Raw genomic sequence first — 20706 nt, forward strand, 5'->3', positions numbered from 1 at the left:
TGAGCATTAATCAGCTTCTCACGCATACTCCTGGGAGCAAAGAATGCCCCAAGGGGAGCGACAATAGAAGGTCTGTGCATGACTTAGGAGATGCCCGCCCTGTTCCTCGCTCTCCGGGCAAAATTACACAACAGTCACCAAGGGGAAGGACACTCCAGCCCCATCAACACCAGTGTTCCTGCATCCACAGCCCCCTGGCATCGTGACCGCCTCCTCCGGCTGCTGCTAGCCTCTGCCGGGTGCAGGTGACAGCTTGCCCAGGAGTGCACCCTGCCTTACTGCGACAGCAGCATCTCCGGCCCCCAGCACCCCCTGCTGAGAACATGCTTTTACGACTCTCTACAAGGACTAAAGTGGAACCTTCCAGAGGGCCCTAAGGCAGGTACTATCGCCATCCCCATTTCACAAACCAGGAGAGAGATTCTGAGACAGTGGTGCTGGCCTGTCTCATGCAGCTGACACAGGGGCGGCTGGGTTCTAGCCCGCCTGCCACACTGCTCCACAGCCCTGGCGGGGCTGCGTCTCTTCCTTTATGTTCCCCCTGACAATGTCCAACCCCCCACTGCTCCGTGCTGGGTGATATTCTGCACTGCCTTTTTTTTTTTTTTACCCGAAACAGAGTCTCGCTCTGTCACCCAGGCTAGAGTGCAATGGCACAATCTCAGCTCACTGCAACCCCCACCACCCGGGTTCAAGCAATTCTCCTGCCTTAGCCTCCCAAGTAGCTGGACTATATGCACTATATACACCTGCCACCACGCGCAGCTAATTTTTGTATTTTTAGTGGAGATGGGGTTTCATATTGGCCAGGCTGGTCTCAAACTCCTGACCTTAAGTGATATGCCCGCCTCAGCCTCCCAAAGTGCTGAGATTATAGGTGTGAGCCACCATGTCCGGCCAACATTCTGCACTGCTTTAATGCAAAGGTGAAGTCCTTTGCCTGAGAGGCCTGGTTGCCAGCAGATACTCTGAACGAAGCGAAACCAATGTAAGAAAATTCAAAGCCAAGCCTCAGTGTTTAGGGAGCCCCAGCGTCTAGAGTGGTTCTCCCAGGCCCTGGCTCACTCTTCAGCAGCTTCCGCGAGGTGCTTGGCCCTGGGCCAGACACCTTCTCATTAAAGCTTAATTTTCCCATCTGTAAAATGGAGATGATAGCAACACCTGCTTTACCGGCCACTGTGAAGACTAAGGAAATGAAAGTAAGGCAGACACCCAGCACGTGGCTGGCACCCATGCTGAAAGCCAGCAGCAGGTCCTTCCCACAGTTCTCCTTAAACGGTGGCCGCAGACAGGATGGAGGCAATACAGGTCGTGCCTCTGTGCATAATTTCCAGGCCACACCTTCCATTCAGTAGCTGTGGGTCTCTCACAGCCTGAGGATGCATCTACTCAAGTTAAGCTGAGCTCCTAGACAGAGAGGGGGTGAAAATCAGCAAAGACCTTTACTCTTTCAAACGGGACCCTGACATCCCTAGGGGTCCCGGGCCAAACACGTGGATGTGTTCTGGAGTGGCCGTGGGGAGCAGTGACTGCTTCACCTGGAAAAGGCCCAGCAGCACTCAGAAGATAAAATATGAAGGTTCTGGAAATTAGAAAAAGGAAATAGCAAATGTTCTTTGGGATACGGTAGATGGCACGTTGCCATGGCAACCAGAGGCTGACTGACTTAGCAAGAGATGGTGGAGGAATCTCTGAAAGGAGCAGAGCCGAGACAAAGGGAGACCAATTAAGCCACTGCTGTCGGGGAAACAAGCCGTGCCTCCAGAAACCATGTCTGACCTCCTGGGAGGCAGCGCCTCTGCTGCCGTCTTCTCTAATTCTGGGTTTTTGAACATGGTGACAAATATCTAGGGAGCTACTACATTCCAGCCCAAGGTTTAAAATTAGTTCCAGACTCAGTAAGTGATGGAATAAAAGCAAGTCACAGGGCCCGTGTTACTGGTATTTCTTACATAGCGGGGCATTTGGGATATCCCAAAGTGCAGCCCAATCTTCTCCCCGTTCCCCTCTCCCCTCTCCCCTCTCCACCTCCGCAGTCAGGGGCGGGGACCCCAGGCTTCTCTCATTCCAAGTACCACTAGAATTGTTGCTTTTGGAACCACATGTGCTGTCATCCATTACTTCTTTTTTGTTTCTATCAATTCACTTAATATTTTAATTTGAAAGAAGTTGGTCTGATTATCAAATAGAAAACCATCATAAACTAGCACAAGTAAAGGCATCTGCAAATAACAGGAGAGAATGGAATTCTGTTTACCTCCAGGCTGGGAAGGATTTTTAAACACGTACAAACAGTGCAAACCATAAAGCACATCAGGGGTCAGCAAAGTGCCAGCTGAACCCAATGGACCGCTGGCTATTCTTTGTAAATGAAGTTTTATTGGCACACAGCCGTGCCCCTTCAGCTACTTCATTGGTACAGCAGCCGAACTGAGCAGGGCTGGAGACAGCTGGGCTCACAAACCTCAAAATGCTGACACCTTGGTCCTCGCAGAGAAAGGCTGTGAGTTCCTGAAATTTATGATCGGAATTCTGACAAACCTAAAACTCAAAACTTCGGTGCCTCAAAGAAAAGTATTTTAAAACCGAAAACACAAGCCCCAAACAGAGAGAAGAATCGTCTAACTCAAAACTGGGAAGGATTAGAAGCCACAGGTTCAAAAGTAAACTCTGAAAAATCATTAAGATAAAGAAAACTTCAGGCAAAGTATATAAATCAAAGAAGAAACCAAAAAGCTGATAAAAACTGAAAACAATGTTCAACCTCACCAGAAATCAGAGAAACGGAAAACCAAGCCTTGGGAGGAACCCGTGCCCCATCACGGAGGCTTGCAGAGCTGAACGCCTGGGATGAGGACACTGTGGGGCCGGCAAAGATTTTCCAAACGCTGGTAGAAATGCCGCCCGCTCCGGCGCCCCAAACAGCTCTGCAACGCCTGGAAGGGCAGGATAGCGCATTCTATGCACAGTCCCGCTCCAGGCCGGGCCTCACCCGCTCACCTTCACGGCCCTCCTCTGTGAAAACACTCCAGTAAGGATTTGGGTGGGAGTTGAGATCACTGGGCCCAAGCTCCCCAGCAGAGATGAGAAACAACCCTTCCTCGTAATGAAGGGACCCCCCTGCTAGAGGAAAATCTGCCCAGAGTGGGTGTTCAACCTTCAGATCATGGATTCTCACCCAGGGACCATTCTGTTTTCTCTAACCTCAGGGGACACTGGGGGGCCTCTGGGACGCATTTCGTGGTCAGAGTGGAGGGTGGACTGCTAGTATCTAGTGGGTGGGGGCAGGGATGCTGCTAACAGCCCCTCTACGGAGAACGATCTGGGCCCAAACATCAATGGTACCCAGGCCGGGCACCCTGCTGCAGACCATCACCTCTCAAAGTGTGACCTGCAGCCCGGCAGCAAGTGGGGTCAGCAGCCCCAGAAGCTTGCTAGAAATGCAGACTTTCAGGCCTCACTGCACCTACAGCATCAGAACCTGCATTTTCCCAGGGTCTCCAGTGACTCTGGGGCAGGGGACGGCAAGGGTGGAGAACAAATCAACAGAGGCGGTGGCACTCCCTGAGCTGGTTTCCCTCAGGGGAAGGGTTGGGTGTTTGAGGTTTAATGAGGGAGCGTGCGGACTAGGGGCAGTCCAGGGCACTGTCTGCCAAGCCCAGCCCTGCACAGACAGCTCACATCTTACAAGTATGGGCAGGAGAGGCCCATTGTGGCTGCTGGGACAGCGTGCATGAGCTCCAACAGAATGTCCCCTCCTGCCGCATGCAGGACCCGTTGGCCCGCCATCCAGCCTGGTAGGTTCAGAGGACACAGAGGCTCACCCTGCCGGAATGGCATGACTTTCGTCTGAAAGCCCACCGATGCCTGCTCCCTGGCTCTTGGCAGCTTTGGGCAGTGTCATGGGCGTGAACCCGGCTACGCAGCAAGCTCTAAGGGGTTTGAACTCCAATTGCTCTGGAATGTGGAGAGCAACTAGGGAGGTGCCCAACCCTGGAGAGCCACACAGGGCAGCTCCACCTAGCTCATGGCAGCCTTGCCTTCCAAGAGAAGGCCCCCACGCTGTCTCAGGGGCATGCCTGGGACCCTAAGACCTCACCCAGCAAGACGCAGCAGCTCAACTCTGTCCTGCCCCATGGCATCATCCATCTCCAGCCCAGCAGACCACAGGGACCACCCAGGGAACCTTCGGGGGGTGCAACACAGCAGGTGCCCACCCACGGCTTTGGGTCGCAGTCAGACAGCAGATGGGTGGACTCGGTGTGCACACTGTCCAGAAAATGATGCGTATGTACATGCATGTGTATATATGTAGACATGCGCCTCATGACATTTCAGTGACAGGCCACATAGACGACAGCTGTCCTGTAAGATGAAGACGGAGCTGTAAAATTCCTAACGCCTAGTGACGTTGTTGCTGTCATATAACATATTGGTGTAACGCGTTCCTTACATGTTTGTGTCGATGCTGGTGTAAAAACACCTACCGTGCCGCCAAGTCCTCTAAAAGTCTAGTACACATAACTGTGCGGTTCATCGTACTTGATCGTGTTATTACATAACCATGTTACTGCTTTATGTATTCACTACTATTTGAATGATTAGAGTGTACTCCTCCTACTTATTACAAAGAAAAGTGAATTGTAAAGCAGCTTCCGGCAGGTCCCTCAGAACACATCTTGTCCCACAGGGGCGGTGCCATGCGTGGAGCTGCATCTCCTGTGAGAACAGTGCCTTCTGGAATTTTCCTGAGGGACCCGCCGGAGGCTGCTTTACAATTCACTTGCCCCTGTGGGACAGGATGTGGAGGAGGAAGACAGATCTCGATGGTCTGAAAGTGTGCAGGCCTAGGCTAATCTGGCATTTGTGTTTTAATAAAACATTTAAAAAGTAAAATTGAAAAATATGAAAAGCTTATGGAATAAGGAAAAAGAGAAATTATTTCTGTACAGCTGTATAATGTGTGTTTTGTGCTAAGTGTTATTATAAGAGTCCGAAAGGTAAAGTTTATTTACAGTAAGCTAAGGTTAACTTATTATTGAAGAAAAAATTTTTCTATAAATGTAGCATAGCCTCAGCATGCAGCGTCTGTGACAGCTGCTGCGGGGCCCGGCCCTGCCCTGGCCTTCACACTCCCCACCCACTCAGGACTCCCCCAGAGCAGCTTCCAGGCCTGCGAGTTCCACTCATGGTAAGTGCTCTAGACAGATGTAGCAGTTTTTATTTTGTATGTCATATTTATACTGTACCTCTTCTCTGTTGAGGAATGTTTCTATACGGTAATGTGCTAGAATTGCCCACAGTATTCAGCGCGGTCTGTGCCGTGGGGCGTGTGGCCTCGGAGCCACTGGGCTGCAGCTTACCCTCGGATGTGCAGCTGACCGCACCCTCTGGGTTTGTGTAGTGCACTCTGTGACGTTCCCACAAAGACAAAATCTAATGATGACGCATTTCTCGGAATGTATCCTGTCATTAAATGACACATGCCTGCATAACCGTGTGTGTGTGTGGGTGTGTGTTGGGTGTGGATGTAGCTTTACATCACAAACTTAGAAGATCTGGCCGCACTGGACCCACATTCTTGCAGGAAAATGGTCAGATAGAGGTGGACAGAGACTCCCCGTCCCTAACACTGACAAGCCACGCCCTCATCAGTTTGGCCCAGTCCTTGCCTGGCTCCTACAGGCCAGTGGAGCAATCCACACCCCAGGAGGCATGTCCAGGGACAGTTTTGGTCATAACAGGAAGTGTAGTGTACAGGGGCCGGGAGTGCCACTAAACATCCATACGGGATGCACAGACAGCCCCCACAGCAAAGAGCTATGCAGCCCCAAATGTCAACGGTGGCGGGGCCAGGAGACCCGCCGCAGACACTGTGAGTGCTCCCCGGCCTGGCACACCCAGGATGTGGGATCTCAGAGGGCTCAGCCTGCAAGGCCAGGGTGCAGCCCTGCTGTGCCCGCACGCTGCCACTTACTTGGAGAGCTTCATCTCGATCTGCTGCCGGATCTCCTGTCTTTCTTCATCAGTCCTTCTGGGGAAAATGTTCCGGTCTTCTAGTTCTTGTTTGCTGGGCCGGTTCCTTAGTTTCACGGCCAGGAGTTCCTTCTTGCATTTCCGTGGTAGTGTTCCTAAGCGCCCCATCCAGGGTAAGAGGAGAGAAGGGGACAAAGCAGACAGGTCTTAGTGGAGAGCTGGCTTGTCAATGGAGCTACCCACCTGCCAGAGGAAGGACTGCGGACCAGGGTGATGGTGGCTAGAACTGAGAGGACAGGACACACGCTCACAGCTTGGGGCACTTTCCAGTGAACAGTGGGCAGCTCAGGGGCAAGGTGATATCACTGTCTCTGTCCACTAAGCCCCCTACTCATGGGTTTCCAGGAACAGTCCCCATTAACACCTGTTGTCCCAGATGACTATTAATAGCATCCACTTTTTTCTTTCAAAAACGTCTGAGTTTGGACCAGAAATGACACAGTGCCTTTCCCCATGGCGGCCGCTGCCCCTACCTAGCTCCATATGACCCTTGCCCTTTCTCCCTGCCCACTGTCCCGCCAGACACATGGCTCTCCTTCAGTTTCTAGATGACCACCTGAGGGTCTCCATGTCATCTCCTTTCTCTGCCTACCACACAGCTCTGCCCGGACCCAGCTCCTCAGAAGCCCCCGCACCTCCAATCACACCACTCCACTTATCTTAATCCCTCCACAGCTGATGGCTTTCCAGTTTGTTTATTATCTGCCTCGTGCATAGACTTTAAGTGACAGCCTTCCCCCACAGTAACAATGTTACTTACAACATTGTTAAGTAACATCACAGAAAATGGCAAAACAAAAATCTCTCCTTTGGAAAAGCAAAGGAAGGTGGCAAAAAAAAAAAAAATTACAGTCAACTTTTTCACAATTCTGGAAATTAAGCATAGGTTTACAGCAAAGCAAGGAACGTTTATTCCAGAAAAATTGGCTGAATTTTGAAAAGAATGTTTCGCCTTTCCAGTCCTGTGTCCCATTCTTCAGCTCTGCAATAGCCTTGACATGTGACAGTCTGCATTTGTGGTGAAGACTAGCAGCCTGGCAGCCAAAAAGGAAACAGACTGGGTTAGAGCTCTTCAGAGACCCATTCCCCACAAACTGTCATCACTTGACCCATGCTGTGTTCCTGGAACACCCCTTTTTGCAAGTGTCTGCACTGGACCTGATCCGGAGTTCACCCAGTGCAAAAAGCCTTTTCTCTCAGGGGGTTTTGAAAATAATACAGCATTGTCTTTCCAAGTACACAATTTTGATTTATCTTCAGACCAGCCTTGCTCGGTAATACCCTATGGAGCTTCATATTGGCAAAACTCAATAAAAATCCATGCATTGTGCAAGAAATTAAACGAAATAAAACACAGAACCCTGATATTACCAGCTGTAGTCCAACTCCAGCAAATGTGGTGGGCGAGGGCACCTTTCCAATGCACAACTGACAGGGCTTAGGAGGAAGGGTGGGTACTGCCGGCTCCTTCTCTCTGAGTACCAGAGTGGCACAGATAGCTGCTAAGTGGCACCACTCTCAGCTCCACGTCACCAAGCAGGAGCTGCCTTCCACATTCCCTGCACACAGACACACAAACATGTGGGGCTCGGGACACTGCCCCAACCCCAGTCTTAGCAGGTCCCATCTTCCATCCCAGTGGAGCAAAGGATGCTCAAGAGAAGCCCAGACTCTGTACTCAAGCACACAGAAGTACAGAGCCTCTGGACACTGTCGGTCACTCCCTTCTTTGTGAAAGGCTCTCTTCTCTCTCCTTCCAGGTCTCTGCCCTAGCCTGCTATACTCCTGCCCCAATGACCGTGTCTCAGTTTACTTCACTGGCTTTCATCATCTCCTCCACCTCCAGATGTGGGTGTGCCCAGGACCCAATCCTCAAACTCCTTCCCTCTCTGTCCACATTTGCTTCTTACATGACCTCCTGTGTCCCACGACACTAAGAACCAACTGCTACTGGCTCGAGATTTCCATCCGCAGACACCACCTCCCTCCTGAACTCCAGGCTTGCACATTAGCTTTCTTCACCATGCTTCCCCCTGGATCTCTAGCAGGCATCTCAAACTTTGCACATCCAAAACTAAGCAGGACCTCCTGCTCTCCCATTGAAGCATAGAGTGGTTAAGAGGCAGAACCAGGATGTAAACCTAGGCCTGAACCCAGAGACCACACTCCCAGCCTGACATTCACGGATCTGCTGTTCAATGAGGCACCTGTCCATAAGGCGCCTCTCCCATCCATGGCACTGAAGAGCAAACATGGGGAAGATGCAGCACACGTCTGGCTGAGCTTGGTCAGGTGAGGGAAGGAAACGTGACGCCAGCAAGTGTCATGTTCTCAGGCACATTATGTGTGTTTCCATTTGTGCACTGTCACAATATATCCTAATTATTTGTGTGGCTCTTTCCCTAACCATGGTCATTATGTGAGCTTAAAACATTTTCACTCCATGGAGAAAAACAAATACGGTGAGTTTATTCATAGCGAGGATTATATCTCATTCATTTTTGCCATATACAAACATAAAAACAGCAGAATGATCTGGTGTAAGAGAGAAAACATAAGCTACAGAGGGAAGGTAGAGTGCCCAAAAGGGATTTCTGAAGGAAGTAGAATCTGAGCTGAAGCCTAAAAGAGAAGTGGGGTTCCCATCCAGGGACACCCAATAGTAGAGCCAAGTTTGTTCTCTAGAAGGAATGCTCTGTGAAAACTTGTCTAGCCTTCAAAGTACAAAGTTATGACATTAACTTCTGCTTCTGACTGCAGTGGAAAAACATGGACTGAATTGTCTTTCTCACTCAAACCTCAAACACAAAGTCAAAATGTACAAAACAGTAGTTTTCAACATGTTAGAAATCTGCAACAAAGGGCAGTGATCCTTGAGAAATGAGAATCGAATGGAGTAGCCCCATGACTGGCCAGCTATGGCCTCTGGAGAGTCACCAGGCCACAACCAGGGAGGGTGAACCCAGGAAGAGCCTGGAAAACTCCCTGAGTTGCGAAGATGAAGCTGAGAGGACATGAGGATCAGGGAAGCCAGAGTGAGCATAAAAGAGACCTGGAGAGGAAAGAGTTGCAGAGAAAGAAGACCCAAAGATCTGCAGAGGGTCCCTTGAACCTTTAGTGGGTTAACGTGTGCCTCTGAGGAACGAATGATCAGAAATGATGAGGTAACAGTGCCTGGTGCACACACAGCACTGGACAGAGGGCCGGGTCCCATCAGCCAGACGGAAAACTTCATGATGTACAGGGCATTGAATGGAGTACACTGAGGGTTCTGCATCTGGAATGGGAGAGTTAGCCGTTGAGCTAACTCAGCAACTGAGCACTGCTCTGGTTCTATCCAACAAAAGCAAAACCTGGATGAATTAGACTCCTTTCAATAACTTAACAGCTTCCCAGAACAAAACTCAAGAGCATTTACAGGAATACAAAAAACATCCGACACCCAAGAAGGTAAAATTCACAACATGTATCATCCAATAAAAAACTACCATGCCTGCAAAGAAGCAGGAAAAAGTCAGTGAACTTTAAGCATAAAACATAAAACTGTGTCTGGGCCATCATGATCAAAATCTGTAACCATGAGGAAACATTAAGAGTGTACAGAAGTAAAAAGACATTCTCTATATTCTCTGTATAGAGTAACAAAGAGAATGATGATGGCAGATGTGTCAAGAGAAACAATGCCGATGAGAAGACGTGGAGCAACAAACACAAAGTAATGAAAGAAAAAAAAAACAAACAAACTCGGAATTCCAGACTTGAAAAAATATCGTTCAAAATAAAGACAAAATAAATATCTTCTTGGACATAAAAAAGCTGGAAGACTGCATCACCAGCAGACCTCATTACAAGAAATGACAAAGGAAATCCTTTAGGCAGAATGAAAATGATAGCAGACAGAAATCTGAATCTATACAAGGGAAAGAAGAGTAATAGAAATGGTAACCACAAGTGTAAATATATAATTTTTTCTTATTTATTTTTAAAAGAAAGCTGACTTTGATCATAAAAATAAAGTAGTATGAGGTTTAGAACATCAGAGAAGTGGACAACAACAGAACCAATATTAGGAAAGGAGAATAGAAGTACACTGTGGTGAGGTCATGAGCCTCAAAGTGAAGCAACATACTATCACCTGAAGCAGACAGTGATAATAGAGGTATCACAGGGGCCTGTCAAGGGGTGTGGGACTACGGGTGGGATAGCATTAGGAGAAATACCTAATGTAGATAACGAGGTGATGGATGCAGTAAACCACCATGGTATGTGTCTAATTATGTAACAAACCTGAATGTCCTGCACATGTACCCCAGAACTTGTATAATAAACAATAATACAGTATAATAAACTAAAATAAAATGACTATAGCTACAATAAGTTGTTAAGAAACACACAGAATTAAAAAGATGTAAATTAAGGCAACAAAATTATAAATTGTGGGGGTGGGGTAAGGTAAAAGTCTAGAGTATTTGTATGTGACCACAGTTAAGTTGTTTTCAACTTAAAATAGTCTTTATAACTTAATAATTTTTTATATAAGTCTCATGATAACAAAAAAATTACAGCAGATACACAAATGAGAACAAGGAAACAATCAAAGCTTAGCACTACAGAAAACTATCAAACAGAGGCAAAGAGGAACAAAACATCTATAAAACAACCAGAAAACAACAAACAAAATGGCAGGAGTCTTTACCCATCAATTCTAACTTTGAATATAAATGAATAAATTCTCCAGCTAAAATATAGAGGGGCTAAATGGATCTTTAAAAATAAGATCTAATTGTATGCTGCCTACAAGAGATTCACTTCACCTCTAAGGAAAGAGACTGAAAGTGAAGGGAAGGAAAAAAAATACTTCATGCAAATTGAAACCCAAAGAAAAGCAGGAGTAACTATATTTATATCTGATAAAATAGAGTTTAAGTCAAAAACTGTAAAAAGAGACATAAAAGCTGATTATAAAATGATGAAGTCAATTCAACAAGAGGATATTAACTTTGTAAAAATATATGCATACAAATTTGTACCTAAATATATTAACACATATTATTGATCTAAATGGAGAGATAAATTGAAATCCAATAATAGCAGGCGATGTCAACATCTTACCTTCAGCAATGGACAGATCATCCAGACAGAAAATGAACAGAGAAATATTGGATTTAAAGTGTACTCTAGACTGAACAGACATAATAATGCATTTACAAAACATTCTATCCAGCAGCTGCAGAATACACATTTTTCTCAATTGCACAGGGCACATTCTCCAAGACAGATCATATATTAGGCCAGAAAACAAATCGCAACAAATTTAAGAAGACTGAAATCATATCAAGTATATTCTCTGACTACAAAGGTGTAAAACTAGAAATTAATAACAGGAGGATCTTCAGAAACTTTACACATATGAGGAAATAAAATGTCATGCTCCTGAATAACCAAGGAGTCAACAAAGAAATTTAAAGGGAAATTAGAAAGTATCTCTAGACAAACAAAAATTGAAACAAAACATACCAAATCCTATGAGATACAGCAAAGGCAGTTATAACAAGGAAGTATACAATGATAATTGCCTACATAAAAAAATAGATGTGAAATAAACAACCTAACACTATACCTCGAGAAACCAGGAAAACAAACTCAACTCAAAATTAGTAGAAGGAAAAAAATTAAAGGTTAGAACAGAAATTAAGATGAGAAAAATATAAAGATTAACAAAATGAAGAGTTTTTTTTAAAAAAAGATAAAGCTAACAAGTCTTTAGATTAAGAAACAAAAGACTCAAAATCAGAGATGAAAAATGGAACATTGCAACTGATACCACAGAAATAGAAACAATCATGACACTTTGAACAATTACATGCACAATACACATTTATTCTAGGATAACCTAGAATAAATGGATCATTTTCTGGACACATACATTCTACCAAGATTTAATTCTGAAGAAATGGAAAGTCAGAACAGACCAATAATGAGTAAGGATATTGAATTATTACTAAAAAATTTCCTATCAAAGAAAAGTCCAGGACCTGATGGCTTCACTTCTGAATTCCACCAAACATTTAAGGAACTAATATCAGTTCTTCTTAAACTATTCTAAAATATTGAAAAGGAAGGAATATTTTCAAACTCATTTTATAAGGCCAGCATTACCTGTTACTAAAACCAGACAAGAACACCACAAAAAAGAAAACTATAGGCCAATGTACCTAATGAACACAGACATGGAAATCCTCAACAAAATACTAGGAAATTAAATTCAACAACACATTTAAAAAGTTCCTTCAATATGATCAGGTGGGATTTATCCCAGGAATGCAAGAATGGTTCAATATACGCAAATTGTATGTTACATCAAAAAAAACCTAATCATTTTAATAGACGCAGAAAAGGCACTTGACAAAATTCAACATCATTTCATAATAAAACCTCTTAATGAAGTCAGTTTAGAAGGAATATAACTCAATATATTAAAGGCCATATATGACAAATCCATAGTTAACATCATTTTGAAGGAGGAAAATTGAAAGCCTTTCCTCCAGGATCTGAAACAAGACAAGGATAACCACTTCTTTTTTTTGAGACGGAGTTTCACTCTGTTGCCCAGGCTGGAGTGCAGTGGTGAAATCTTGGCTCACCGCAACCTCTGCCGCCCAGATTCAAGTGATTCTCCTGCCTCAGCCTCCTGAGTAGCTGAGATTACAGGTATGCACCGCCACACCCAGCTAATTTTTGTATTTTTAGTACAGATGGGGTTTCATCATGTTTGCCAGGCTGGTCTTGATCTCCCTGTCTTCAAGTGATCCACCCACCCCAGCCTTCCAAAGTGCTGGGATTACAGGTGTGAGCTAAGGGTGCCCACTTTTACCATTTTCATTCAACAAAATACTAAAAGTCCTAACCAGAGCAATTAGGCTACAGAAAAAAAGACATCCAAATTAGAAAGGAAAAGCTAAATTGTTCCTGTTTGCAGATGACATGATCTTCTACACAGAAAACCCTAAAGATCTCACCAAAAAACTGTTAAAATAAACAAATTCCATAAAGTTGCAGGATACAAAAGTCAACACACAAAAATCCCTGCTGTTCCTGTACACCAATAGCAAACTATCTGTATCTGATAAAGAAATTAAGAAAATAATCCCATTCACAATAGCTACACAAAATAAAATGGGAATATAACCAATTAGATGAAAGATCTGTATTCTGAAAATTATAAATCATTAAAAGAAATTGAAGAAGACACAAATAAATGAAAAGATATCCTTTGTTTATGGCTTGGAAGAATAAGCACTGTTAAAATGCCTCTATTATCCAAAGTGACATACAGTTTAAATGCAATCTTCATCAAAATATCAATGACATTATTCATAAAATTAGGGAAAAAAATGAATCTAAAATTGGTATGGAGCCACAAAAGTCACTGAATATTTACAGCAATCTTGGGCAAGAACAAAGCTGGAGGCACAACACTACCTGACTTCAAGATACACTACTACAGGCTGGATGCAGTGGCTCACGCCTGTAATCTCAGCATTTTGAGAGGCCAAGGTGGGAGAACTGCTTGAACTCAAGAGTTCAAGAGCAACGTCGAAAACATAGCGAGACCTCGTCTATACACAAAATACAAAAATTAGCTGGGTGTAGTGGTACATGTCTGTAGTCTCAGCTACTCAGAAAGCCAAAGTGGGAGGATCACTTGAAGCCAGGAGGTCAAGGCTTCAGTGAGCTGTGGTCTTACCACTACACTCAAGCCTGGACAACAGAGTGAGACCCCGTCTCAAAACAAAACAGAACAAAATAGAGATACTACAAAGCTACAGTAATGAAAACAGCATGGTACCAAACAATATTTTGGTATAGTAACCAAAACAGCATAAAAACAGAGACATAGACCAATGAAACTCATGAAACTCTCAAACATTAAAAAACAATTGACCTAATTTTGAAAAATGGGCAAGAGATTTTAACAGGCATTTTCCCAACCAAGATATGATGATAAGTATATGAAAAAATGCTCATTGTTAATCATTAGAAAAATTGCAAATTAAAACCATAATGAGCTATCACTACATACCCACTAGAATTAAAAATTAAATTCTAACTCTCTGCTAAGTCTATGGAATTCTGCATATAGGCACAGCCCAGCCCTTGGCCAACTGGATCTGCCCAGAACCCTTTAGATGAAATTAAAAAGACTGACCACATCAAGTATTGGAGAGGACGTGGAGGAACTGAAACTCTAATACCTTGATGTTGAGATTGTATCAGAGGACCACTCTAAATGGCAGGATCACTTTACATTTTTCAGTTTATTAAAAAGTTAAAGACCTACCACATGACACAGCCATTCCACTTCTATTTATCCAAGATAAGTGAAAGCATATGTCCATACAAAGACTTGTACACAAATGTTGATCGCAGCTGTATCTGTAATAGCTAAAAAATAACCCATATGTCCATCAACAGATGAGACCTGGTTGATCCTTCCAAGGCCCTTCATTTGTTCCCAGCTGTTCCTGACAGCCCCACTCCATGAAGACCACAGATGGCACTTTGATCCTATGAACAGCTGCCCTCACTAGAGTGAAGAGAGGTGTCTGTCTGTAAAAATAGTCATCATAATTCTCCCTTCTAGGCCTAGGTGGGTTGGGAGGCAGGAAAGGGACAAAGAAGAGGAGGCAGATCTCACATCAGCCTTCTCCTCGATACATAATCTCCAAGATAGAAAAGTTTAATATATATATATATTACTACATCTGTGCTTGTATAAGCATAAAACACCCCCAATGGGACAGGTAAGAAACCAGTAGCATTGGGGCTCCTTTGAAAAAGGAATCTGGTTGTTGAGAGACTGAAGTAGGAGAGACTTTTCATAGCACAGTCTTTAGTTCCCTTGCAATGTGTAGTGAGCATATCACCATTTGCAAAAACAAATAGAAATACAATGAGTATGAAAAGTGCTTGCATGCTTCTCCAGAGTGGCCTTCTAGCCACTCCTCTGGGCAATGATTCTTGAGGTCAGGGCTTCCCAGAGGACAAGGCTGTAGAGTGATTTGCTTCCCAACGGGGAGTTGCAGTCAGAGCTACCCTTCAACCTACCAGGGAGTTTGCTCGGACCATCAGAATTAGAGCTCTGTAACAGAATACCCAAGACTAGGTAATTTACATTGAACAGAAATTTACTGGCTCACAGTTCTGGAGGCTGGGAAGACCAAGAGCAAGGAACCAGAATCTGCTAGAGGCCTGCTTGTGATGTCGTAACATAACAAAAGGGCAAAGAGAGGATGAGGGGTCAGACTGACTCTTTTGTACCAGCATGAATCCCACCCATGATGGTGGAGCTCTCATGGCCCAATCACCTCTTAGAGGTCCTACCTCTTATTACTGTTATAATGGCAATTGAATTTCAACATGAGTTTTGGAGGGGACAAACATTCATACTATGGTGGAGCTGAAAGGTGCTCACCAGGTTCAACTTTTACCCTCACCTCCCTGGCGAATTAATGAAAAGAACACCAAAGCCCGTGGAGATATGAGTTGTCCAAGGTCACAGTTGAGAGAAGAAAGCTGGCTGCCTCCAAGCTCAGCTCAGAGAACTATGTTCTCTTCCTCAGCTACAAAAATAATGTATGTACATTGCAAACAACTTAAGTCTAACAGTAGTATTGAGGAAAAATAGTCTTCCTTTCTCTGCCCACATTTCACCTCTAAAAAAAGCTACTGCTAGCATTTTGCAGTATCTACTTCCAGACCTATTTCTTTCCAGAATTAAGTGGGAGTCTGTAAATTTCTATACAATTAAAAATTTACAGACTCCCACTTAATTCTGATGTTTTACAAAAGTGGGATCACACCATACATAGTACTTTGCAATATGCTGTTTCCTCCACACCACAGCTGGTCCTAGTTCCAAAGCAGTGTTTTAATCCAGCTCTTTCCTTTTCATAACTGTCAGTAATCCCACAGTGTGAACATCACATAACCCCATCATTTATTGGTCCAGCTCACAATAAATGGACACATACATTACTGTTTGTTTTTGTGCTTCTAACCAAAGCTGCAGAAAATGTCCTCATTCCTACATGTCTCTGCCTGCATATGAATATTTGTCAGCTTGATCCCTAGAAAGGGGAGAATTCCGAAGTCAGAGTTTCTGATTACTGTAGGTTTTGACAAAATAACCCTTTTGGCCATTTCTCCCTGTATCACTTGGCTGGCTACTGCTTTTAGAACCAGTATCAGGTACTCTCTAGGGAAAAAAAGGATGCCAATGTGGTGGGAGGAGGGAGACGATCAGGAAAAATAACCAATGAGTACTAAGATCAATACCTGGGTAATGAAATAATCTGTACAACAAACCCCCATGACACAAGTTTATCTGTATAACAAATCTGCACATGTACCCCTGAATTTAACTTTTATTTTATTTAACTTAAATAAAAGTTAAATTAAGAAAAGAAAAAGAAAAAAAGGAACTGTAAGGGGTATTGTGTATAAATAAGAACATAAGGCAAAGAGGCTTTGGAGTTAAAACAAACTCACCATGAAATATCTTTTTCTCAATTAGGCTGCATGTTGGAATTTATCCTAAGGACATAATTACAGAGATGTGTGAAGTCTTAGTTACAAGGAAGTATGTCTCCACTATGCTAATGCAACCATTTCCCAGCACACACTGCAAGCCAGGATTGGCAATCCTGGAAGCTCAGGCTGCATGAACTGATGTGCCTGAGGCTTTGGCATTTGAGTAGAGGGAGTAATAAGTCCCAGGAGAGACAAGAGGGTGGCAGGGATTCCCCAACTCACCCCAGCCTGGCCTCTGTTCTGACTTTATAAGCCCCTGTGTGAGAACAACCTGGAGTCTGTTTTGCACAAGCAGTGACATTTTCAGATATTGTACTGTTTAATTCTAGAACTTCCATTTGGTTTTCTTTTGGTTTGTTTCTCTAAGATTCTCCATCTGGTCATTCATTATGATCATTTTGTCCTCAAAAACATCTAATATACTTATAATAACTGCAGGTCCATTTTGGTTTTGAACAAAGTCTTAAGGTATGCCCCTCATTCCTAAGGCTTGGTCTTTGTGGGATTTCAACAGTCTGTTGCGTTCACTGAGGTCTCTTCATTCTGTTTGAGCTGAACCCCCAACATCTCCCAGCACTCCCCGAACTTCAGGTCTCATGCCCACAGGCAATCTCTGCTGAGCCTGTAGAATTCTGCATACAGGCACAGCCCAGGCCATGGCCAACTGGATCTGCACAGAACCCATTACATAGCTCCTTCTTGTCCTACAAACTCCAGCTGCTTCAGTAGCCCAGACTTCAGTTTCTGCCTCCGCACCTCAGTGAGATCACCACTCTGCTCAGAGGCCACCTCCCTGCACCTTGTAGGAAGACGTCTCCTGCAGAAAGCAGGGAGGTCAATTATGGGCTCACCCAGGGGTCTCTACTCTCTCAAGGAGGGCAGGCATACACTGTTGCTATTCAATGCCTCAAACAGTCCTCTCATTCATTTTGCCCAGTCTCTCACTTGGTTTTAGTGGGAGGGCAGCTACCATCGCTTTGTCACGGCCAGAGGCAGAAGTGCCTGGCGTTTTCTAAAACAACAGTAACACTGTTATAGATGCCGACACCAGACTCTGGGGGTCTTGAGGGCAGACTTTCCCTGCCATGCCTGACACATATATCATGGCACATCTTTTCTGAATGAGTGAGACTGTAATGTTGGAGGAGGGGACTGCCTGGGCTTTGACGTGGAAACATGGAGATGACATTGGCCGAGTATGAGGATCTGGGAAGTTGAGCGGGTTTCCTGGGAAAGAGGACAAGGCTGGCTTTGGCTCTGCTGAGTTCAGGGTGCATCGGGGCCTCTATGGGGACAGTGAACAAATGGACACGTCGGGCCTTAGCATCAGAAAGAGCTGGAGCCAGGGATAGAGATTTTCGACAATCCACTTATGGGGGCAGATGTGAGGCTGAGCCTCGAGAGAGAGCACAGAACCGGCAAAGGAAGGAGCCGGGAAGCTTGGTTCTGCTCACCTTTAGGGGCAGATCATGGAAGAGGGGACAGGATGGCAGGAAGAAAGGCAGGGAGGGTGTCCTGGGAGCCAGGGAGAGAGCAGTGTTGGAGGTTAATGAGAGGACGGAGCCAAGAACGGGGGAGGAGGGGCTGCCAGGTGTGGGGGCATCCAGCCCCTGCAATGGGTAGCTGAGGGTAAGGGAAGCGTCACTGTCTCAGTCTGAAAAGGGAGCATGCAGGCAGGCCTTCTGGGCTGATGAACTTTCTCCAGAGTAACACGCAACTCTGCAGTGACCTGGATGAGATCGGAGACTATTATTCCAAGTGAAGTAACTCAGGAATGGAAAACCAAACATCGTATGTTCTCACTGATATGTGGGAGCTGAGCTATGAAGACACAAAAGCATAAGAATGATACAATGGACTGTGGGGACTTGGGGGGAAGAGTGGGGGGAGACGAGGGATAAAAGACTACAAATAGGGTGCAGTGTGTACTGCTCGGGTGACGGGTGCACCAAAACCTCACAAATCACCGCTAAAGAGCTTATGTAACCAAATACCACCTGTACCCCAATAATTTATGGAAAAAAATAATAAAACGAAAAGACCCCCCGTGGGTGTGTATTTCAGAGGGCAGCTAGTGTTGCATTTTTGCTACATAGTCCTATGGCTCTCTACCATCCCACAGCTCCGGAGTTCTACAAACCTAGTTTCTGTAAAAAGCATTGCTGTCTGTCACGAAGAGGAAGGTGAGGGTGCTTTGCTTTATACACGGCCGTAAACCAGGAGGAAGTGGGTGTGGAAAAGTCAGGCTCTGTCTGAGAGCCTGAGTTCTAGCCCAGGGGGCTCAACTAAGGAGTGGTGCTGGGGACCCTCCTCTCCAGCTCCTGGCCAGGGGGCCTGACTGAGGAGTGGGACTAGGGACTCTCCTCTCCTCCTCAGCTCCTGCTGTGCGAGGGTTTTGTGTGTGCCATGGTTGTTGGCAGTACAGCAGCCCCAAAGTTGTCCCCATACCTCTTGTGCATTTCCTTTAGAGAATGAGATCCTGGCATGATAAAGGCTGCACATGGCCATGTCCCCGCTGGCTTCTCCAGAACCATCTCTGCCTGTCTTCTTCCCTTTAGTCCCCTCAAAGGCTGAGTTTCCTTCCATTCCAGAGCTTCTGTGCCCGTGAGACCCTCCCAGCCCTGCTCCTCCGGCTCTCAGCTCAGTGTCCTTTCCAGCCTCGCCCTGAAAGCCAATGCACTTGCCAGGGCACTGCCAGCTCCATCACAGGCCTGCATGGGCCATCCTCTGCCAGAGCGCCTGTGCCCGTGGGTGTGATTTACATACTCATTGAGAAGTTAACATCAACTCTTCATAGCAGGTCAAGCGCCACAAGGAGGCCACTATTCTAACTTCCTACAAAAAGGTGGTGTCTATTTCCCTACCCTGTGTCTAGGCCAGCACTGGGAAATGGTTTTGCCAACAGAAGAGGGCATAAGCAACAGGGTTTCCTATTGCCAACAGAAGAGGGCATAAGTGACAGGGTTTCCTATTGCCAACAGAAGAGGGCATAAGCGACAGGGTTTCCTATTGCAAACAGAAGAGGGCATAGGTGACAGGGTTTCCTATTGCCAACAGAAGAGGGCATAAGCGACAGGGTTTCCTATTGCAAACAGAAGAGGGCATAAGTGACAGGGTTTCCTATTGCCAACAGAAGAGGGCATAAGCGACAGCGTTTCCTATTGCAAACAGAAGAGGGCATAAGTGACAGGGTTTCCTATTGCCAACAGAAGAGGGCATAAGCGACAGGCTTTCCTATTGCAAACAGAAGAGGGCATAAGCGACAGGCTTTCCTATTGCAAACAGAAGAGGGCATAAGCGACAGGGTTTCCTATTGCTTCCACGCTGCATGGTTTCCCTTAATCTGGCACCACTCCCACCATAGCCATGAAATTTAAAACAACACAGGCACACTGGATTATAAAAGTCCTTAATACTTCCCAAAAAGTATAGTGATTAGTGAAGATCACCATTCTTGAGAACTACATTCAGCAGAGAGAGAGACTTCTGTAAACACCTATCAACAGCACAGAGAGAGCTCCATGGACACCTGCCAATTGCATAGAGAGAGCTCCATAGACACCTGTCAACTATGCAGAGAGCTGCACATACACCTGTCAATTACACAGAGAGCCCCATAGACACCCGTCAACTGCAGAGAGCTCCATAGACACCCGTCAACTGCACAGAGAGCTCCATAGACACCTGTCAACTATGCAGAGAGCTGCACAGACACCCGTCAATTATGCAGAGAGCTCCACAGACACCCATCAACTGCAGAGAGCTCCAAGGACACCCATCAACTGCACAGAGAGCTCCATGGACACCTGTCAACTGCAGAGAGCTCATAGACACCCGTCAACTGCACAGAGCTCATAGACACCCGTCAACTACACAGAGCTCATAGACACCCGTCAACTGCACAGAGCTCATAGACACCCATCAACTGCACAGAGACCTCCATAGACGCCTGTCAACTGCACAGAGAGCTCCATAGACGCCCGTCAACTGCAGAGAGCTCTATAGACGCCCATCAACTGCACAGAGAGCTCCATAGACACCCGTCAACTGCAGAGAGCTCCATAGACACCCGTCAAC

The 20706-nt window shown here is 45.5% G+C and overlaps 1 protein-coding gene across 5 annotated transcripts in view; it reads right to left on the reverse strand.

Moving 5' to 3' along the window:
- PHACTR3 (phosphatase and actin regulator 3) overlaps positions 1 to 20706 on the reverse strand; it is a 258234-nt gene that overhangs the window by 34697 nt on the left and 202831 nt on the right. For all 5 annotated transcript variants that reach the window (XM_032257139.1, XM_032257138.1, XM_032257137.1 and 2 more), the window contains exon 8: positions 5978 to 6131. In XM_032257139.1, the coding sequence (XP_032113030.1) occupies positions 5978 to 6131 (154 nt within the window). The remainder of the gene's footprint in view (positions 1 to 5977; positions 6132 to 20706) is intronic.

This window comes from Sapajus apella, unplaced genomic scaffold, assembly GCF_009761245.1.
Source record: "Sapajus apella isolate SASKATOON/1434 unplaced genomic scaffold, GSC_monkey_1.0 scaffold96, whole genome shotgun sequence".
Taxonomy (NCBI): Eukaryota; Metazoa; Chordata; class Mammalia; order Primates; family Cebidae; genus Sapajus; species Sapajus apella.